A 6,067-nucleotide genomic window follows, 5' to 3' on the forward strand; every position below is an offset into this window, starting at 1 on the left:
TATATATATATATAAACAAAGTTTTAAAAGAGATGCCTAAAAAAATTTTAAGGATTTTTGCATTTATGTTTTGTAAAATATTGTATTTTATAAAAATAAATCGGCAACGAATATATCAAAGACCAAAAATCTGGTATACGCGATAAAAACCGCATAAAAGGAAACAAATATTTTTTACGAAAATCAAATCTTTATCTTAAATTTTAGTTTAATTCAGATTTAAATACATTATATTAACTATTAAAGTGTCATATAAGTTTGTCATAGCTTTGGTTTCACATTTGTAAACAAAATAGGAGAGAGAGAGAAGTCAGCATTATAAAACTATAAATTTTGTATTCTCCTTAACTATTTCTTCTATTAAAATCTAAGGAAGAATGCCTTAATAGGAATGTATACAAGTGCATAGGTACATATGCATGTACATGAAAAAGTGACTACTATAAAATTTATTTCATTGTTAAACTTTCGCATCTTGCAGCAGTATTATTAGATGTTTTAACATATCTATATATATATTCAACCTATACATTCAAGATTTAATAAACAAGTGACCTGATAATATAGTATCTGATATTATTACGCAATTATATCAATTTGATATATCTTTTAACAATCTGTTAACAAATAAAAATATATTTTACTTATATTTTTCTACTATTTTAATGTAAATTGTAAAAGGACTATAAAAAATATCTGTAAATTTGCAATTAATAAAAATATGATATTCCATTTAGATAATACTATATATAATTTATGTTTTTGAATGAACAATTTCTCTCATGTAGAATAGGGATTATAACTCTATTCAAACAAAACTTATATAGAGTAGACGAAAATAATTCATCCTATGATTAAAACATATTATTGTAACAATTACATATATCTCAAGTATCTCATGATAGATATCTGTCAATCAGTTAGCAAATGATTCCAAATTGAATTTCCTAAATCGAATTTAAAATTTGCACTATTCTAAGTCAATTTCAGGCAAATTAATTTACTGTTATTTGAATAAAAAATATTATTGAGTACCTTAGATAGCAGTAATGTTGAGCATTTCTGACTTAATCAGTCGTATGCTTGATAATATGAAATATTTATTTACTTGTTATCTATTGATGGAGTAATTGCTTCGTTATTTATAGCCTCCATGAAAGGTTCTATCCCCATGGTCCAAATTACCGTTGTATCCGTATTTACAGTCACTTCAGAATTATCATATGTATTCGAAGTACTAACTAAATCGCCGAATTTCATAGTTGTATTATCTGAAGCATAAGAAATGCAAATAGAATTAGAAAAATTACTCAAATATGTCACATTAAACTTTGATACAATAAATGACTTATATATTATTTGTGTTAATATAGATGAAGAATATAAAACATACTTAAATCCCATTTCAATCCAGATGTTGATATACAATTAGCCGGACATCCAAATGGTATCAAACCACACCAGGATTGTTGTTGTACTAAGATCTCTGGTATACATATATTGTGCAAACCAGGTTTTAATAACCATGTTAGAGAATTGCTTGCAATTTGTATTACCTGTAAAAAAATTATTTTGATAAAGATATTCAATACAAAAAGACTACAATCTTTCTTTTGAACTTGTCTATTAAATATTGGGTTGAACAGAAAGTTCGTGCCGTTTTTTCGGTCTTCATTTGTTAGCAAAAAACGGAACGAACTTTCCGTTCAACCTAATAGAATATATAGAATATCCATCACCTGTATATTTCCCACAAGCTTGTCACTTTTGTACAATGTATTAATATTGCCAATGATATGGTCAAATCTGCCTGATGTTTCTGCAAGCACGTATATTTCACCTAACTGCCAACAATATTGTTCGCTTTATCATATATATAATATTAATTTTAAAGGAGCAAAAACAAATCTTAAGGATTACATTTATATTTCTCATCTTGGCATTCTGCGCAACTTGCAACAAGGCTTTAGTATAATCCGTATGATTCTGATCAGGTGTTTTAATAACGAGAGATCCTATATTTTCCAATTTTTCGATCACACTCGATGAACAGCTATCCATATCTCCTGTAATGAGATTAGGTATGTACTGCCTGTGCTCATCGCTTAATATGTCTATCCCATGCTCCGGACTGAAAGGGACTGGATGGTAGCCGCGACCCACCACCATGCGCCGATTCTCCCTCGTCAGCCAATACTCGCGAACGTAAACATTCGCAACAGCTGATCGCCGCCGCTGTCAAACTACGCGCTTCGGTTCTAGCTCCAATGGCGGTAGCGACTTGCTACTACATACATACATACGACATACATGCATGCATCGCATACTATCGCGAATATGGGCGGCAGACACCGCGTGTCTGATACTATTTCGATTTGACACACTTGTTGCCAAATATATTCTTGTAATAAACATGATGCGTTAAATATTATCCTAGAAATATTCGGAATAAAACCATTTGACGTGATACTCAAAATTATATATATATATATAGTTTGTCATAGCTTTGGTTTCACATTTGTAAACAAAATAGGAGAGAGAGAGAAGTCAGCATTATAAAACTATAAATTTTGTATTCTCCTTAACTATTTCTTCTATTAAAATCTAAGGAAGAATGCCTTAATAGGAATGTATACAAGTGCATAGGTACATATGCATGTACATGAAAAAGTGACTACTATAAAATTTATTTCATTGTTAAACTTTCGCATCTTGCAGCAGTATTATTAGATGTTTTAACATATCTATATATATATTCAACCTATACATTCAAGATTTAATAAACAAGTGACCTGATAATATAGTATCTGATATTATTACGCAATTATATCAATTTGATATATCTTTTAACAATCTGTTAACAAATAAAAATATATTTTACTTATATTTTTCTACTATTTTAATGTAAATTGTAAAAGGACTATAAAAAATATCTGTAAATTTGCAATTAATAAAAATATGATATTCCATTTAGATAATACTATATATAATTTATGTTTTTGAATGAACAATTTCTCTCATGTAGAATAGGGATTATAACTCTATTCAAACAAAACTTATATAGAGTAGACGAAAATAATTCATCCTATGATTAAAACATATTATTGTAACAATTACATATATCTCAAGTATCTCATGATAGATATCTGTCAATCAGTTAGCAAATGATTCCAAATTGAATTTCCTAAATCGAATTTAAAATTTGCACTATTCTAAGTCAATTTCAGGCAAATTAATTTACTGTTATTTGAATAAAAAATATTATTGAGTACCTTAGATAGCAGTAATGTTGAGCATTTCTGACTTAATCAGTCGTATGCTTGATAATATGAAATATTTATTTACTTGTTATCTATTGATGGAGTAATTGCTTCGTTATTTATAGCCTCCATGAAAGGTTCTATCCCCATGGTCCAAATTACCGTTGTATCCGTATTTACAGTCACTTCAGAATTATCATATGTATTCGAAGTACTAACTAAATCGCCGAATTTCATAGTTGTATTATCTGAAGCATAAGAAATGCAAATAGAATTAGAAAAATTACTCAAATATGTCACATTAAACTTTGATACAATAAATGACTTATATATTATTCGTGTTTATATAGATGAAGAATATAAAACATACTTAAATCCCATTTCAATCCAGATGTTGATATACAATTAGCCGGACATCCAAATGGTATCAAACCACACCAGGATTGTTGTTGTACTAAGATCTCTGGTATACATATATTGTGCAAACCAGGTTTTAATAACCATGTTAGAGAATTGCTTGCAATTTGTATTACCTGTAAAAAAATTATTTTGATAAAGATATTCAATACAAAAAGACTACAATCTTTCTTTTGAACTTGTCTATTAAATATTGGGTTGAACAGAAAGTTCGTGCCGTTTTTTCGGTCTTCATTTGTTAGCAAAAAACGGAACGAACTTTCCGTTCAACCTAATAGAATATATAGAATATCCATCACCTGTATATTTCCCACAAGCTTGTCACTTTTGTACAATGTATTAATATTGCCAATGATATGGTCAAATCTGCCTGATGTTTCTGCAAGCACGTATATTTCACCTAACTGCCAACAATATTGTTCGCTTTATCATATATATAATATTAATTTTAAAGGAGCAAAAACAAATCTTAAGGATTACATTTATATTTCTCATCTTGGCATTCTGCGCAACTTGCAACAAGGCTTTAGTATAATCCGTATGATTCTGATCAGGTGTTTTAATAACGAGAGATCCTATATTTTCCAATTTTTCGATCACACTCGATGAACAGCTATCCATATCTCCTGTAATGAGATTAGGTATGTACTGCCTGTGCTCATCGCTTAATATGTCTATCCCATGCTCCTCCAAATACTTCAGCCATCTGTGCGTTCCGCCGTCGACGGTGACCGTGATTTGAGCTAGTCGTAAAATAATCACATATAAATTAGCTACGTAAATTATTTATGAATTATTATTGAAAAAATTGAGAAATTGTTTCGCAAAATATATATAGTGCGTATTTTCAATTGAAATACCTTTCTGCCAGAATGGGAGCATAATCTCGTGCTTCCAATATATGGGACAATTCAGCACGATCACCGCGTAATTGCAACACGTGTCATATTGAAATATATCGAACGGATTCCATGTTGTCCTGTTGGACTCCGATTCTTGTTGCATTGTGCGATGCGACGTAACGTGTTTCATCACTGAAATCACGTTAATCGGCGAATTAAGATTAAGCCGCAGGCGGGCATGACTTTGCGTAATCTAAAACTTTTTTGTGGTAAGCTCTTTATCATTCCACGAAATGTGACATCGAGCGGAAAGAGAAGGAATCTATTCCTAAACGCTCTTTCGCGAACGCCTCCGCATTCGTCCTTGACGATCTTACGTAATCGTAGTTTAACCTTGCCCATGACGAAACTCTGTTTTGGAAAGCGCATCGTCGTAATTGCGCATCGCGATAAATGCATCACCGGTCTCATGCCTGATTACTATGTATTATTTAGCCCGATAACCACGAACGCTGTTATCGGGTATTGACGCTATTTTATGTTAACGCTATTATCTAGTTATCTTGTATATATATATAAAATTTGATGTTTTTAGATTAATTTTTAAAAATTACCGCGACATATCGTGAAATATAGCTATCCAGAGATATTTTCACGGACATCACATTGCGAAATATCTCGTCAAAATCGGATGATATGCCGAGTATCTACTGACGAAATATTGAATATTGTGTTCGAGAAACACGCCGCCTCCGCGAAATGTCACTTAGCTGCACTCTCTGCACTTTCCCTTTAAAATGGAGCAAATGTACTCGCGCTCAAAAAAAAAAAATAGTAAGGAGAAATGTCAAAATATATAAAATGTAATTAAAAAAATGATTAAAAAATGCAAAAATATGTTTATTTCAGTTGCACTAGTTCAGAGTTTATCTTTTTCTCTCCCCATTGGAAAGAGAAAGATAAGCTCTGAACTAGTGCAGCCAGTTCAGCTATAAAGAACAGACCTCTACTACTTTAAGCGCAGAAAGTGCAAGAGTTCAATCAAAACAGACGTCAGACCTTGTAGTTCTGCAGTCATCTGCAGTTTGCCTGCAATTTGTTCGTACGACATTATAACATTCATAGAGTTCGTACGATTTATAATAACATTTTCACTCGCCCGTTTCAATTTTCAAATTGATATTACAATAATTCATTTTTGAAAAAACGTATATTAATAATTCGTTTCTGTGTAATTAATCTCTTTTTATAGATAATAACCGATGGGGTCGAAAATCTGGAAATGGAAAAATATACCGGGCATTCCAGGCCGATGCAACGATGTACTTTATACACCACCAAAGTTGCAGCCAACACACGATCTTCTTGTATTCTTTGGCGGTGATGTCCAAGTATGTTCAGGATTAGTCGATGAATAATTAATGTTGTATAATTTTTATTTTTATAATATATTCAGTTATTTTTTGGCTGTTTAAGCATAACATCTATTAAAGAGCTTGATATTTCTTACAATTATGACTGTAATTCTTGATGTTATTTTCTTCAATT

The 6,067-nt window shown here is 31.0% G+C and overlaps 2 protein-coding genes and 1 long non-coding RNA gene across 8 annotated transcripts in view; 2 read left to right on the forward strand and 1 right to left on the reverse strand.

Moving 5' to 3' along the window:
• Positions 1-194: 194 nt before the first annotated feature.
• Positions 195-5,304, reverse strand: LOC115240019 (thiamin pyrophosphokinase 1). Of its 3 annotated transcripts, none has more exons than XM_029814951.1 (6): positions 4,538-4,897; positions 4,350-4,420; positions 1,921-2,112; positions 1,740-1,844; positions 1,394-1,556; positions 195-1,271 (listed from the first exon to the last, which is right to left on the reverse strand). In XM_029814951.1, the coding sequence occupies exons 1-6, from the start codon at positions 4,707-4,709 to the stop codon at positions 1,105-1,107; spliced, it is 870 nt and encodes a 289-aa protein (XP_029670811.1). In that variant the 5' UTR covers positions 4,710-4,897; the 3' UTR covers positions 195-1,104. The 3 variants fall into 3 exon arrangements, with proteins under 3 accessions (XP_029670811.1, XP_029670810.1, XP_029670809.1); XM_029814950.1 differs by lacking the exons at positions 195-1,271; positions 1,394-1,556; positions 1,740-1,844; positions 1,921-2,112 and adding exons at positions 2,553-3,508; positions 3,631-3,793; positions 3,977-4,081; positions 5,134-5,304 and having other exon boundaries at positions 4,158-4,420; positions 4,538-4,711; XM_029814949.1 differs by lacking the exons at positions 195-1,271; positions 1,394-1,556; positions 1,740-1,844; positions 1,921-2,112 and adding exons at positions 2,553-3,508; positions 3,631-3,793; positions 3,977-4,081 and having other exon boundaries at positions 4,158-4,420.
• On the forward strand, positions 4,975-5,351 carry LOC115240024. Its single transcript, XR_003884724.1, has 2 exons — positions 4,975-5,041; positions 5,115-5,351. It is a non-coding gene; the product is annotated as an uncharacterized LOC115240024 (long non-coding RNA).
• A 140-nt stretch (positions 5,352-5,491) lies between these two features.
• LOC115240020 (UPF0565 protein C2orf69 homolog) overlaps positions 5,492-6,067 on the forward strand; it is a 3,481-nt gene continuing 2,905 nt past the window's right edge. For 2 of the 4 annotated variants that reach the window (XR_003884722.1, XM_029814952.1), the window contains exons 1-2: positions 5,492-5,645; positions 5,772-5,910. Coding sequence is in view for 2 of the 4 variants with exons in the window: in XM_029814952.1 (XP_029670812.1) it covers positions 5,782-5,910 (129 nt within the window). In the remaining 2 variants the exon portion in view is untranslated. Of the gene's footprint in view, positions 5,646-5,766; positions 5,911-6,067 lie in introns of those variants that run through there. The other 2 variants (XM_029814955.1, XM_029814953.1) reach the window with 2 other exon arrangements.

The sequence above is a fragment of the Formica exsecta genome, unplaced genomic scaffold, assembly GCF_003651465.1.
Source record: "Formica exsecta isolate Colony F162 unplaced genomic scaffold, ASM365146v1 scaffold4, whole genome shotgun sequence".
Classification (NCBI taxonomy): Eukaryota; Metazoa; Arthropoda; class Insecta; order Hymenoptera; family Formicidae; genus Formica; species Formica exsecta.

What these genes read in the sequence shown, in the direction of transcription:
- LOC115240019 (XM_029814951.1), bottom strand. Translation starts at nt 4,709, where the DNA reads ATGAAACACGTTACGTCGCATCGCACAATGCAACAAGAATCGGAGTCC. An exon ending in GCTCCCATTCTGGCAGAAAG is followed by an intron (nt 4,421 to 4,537) that starts GTATTTCAATTG and finishes TTTTACGACTAG; the next exon opens with CTCAAATCACGGTCACCGTC. An exon ending in TGGAGGAGCATGGGATAGAC is followed by an intron (nt 2,113 to 4,349) that starts ATATTAAGCGAT and finishes CATGGGATAGAC; the next exon opens with ATATTAAGCGATGAGCACAG.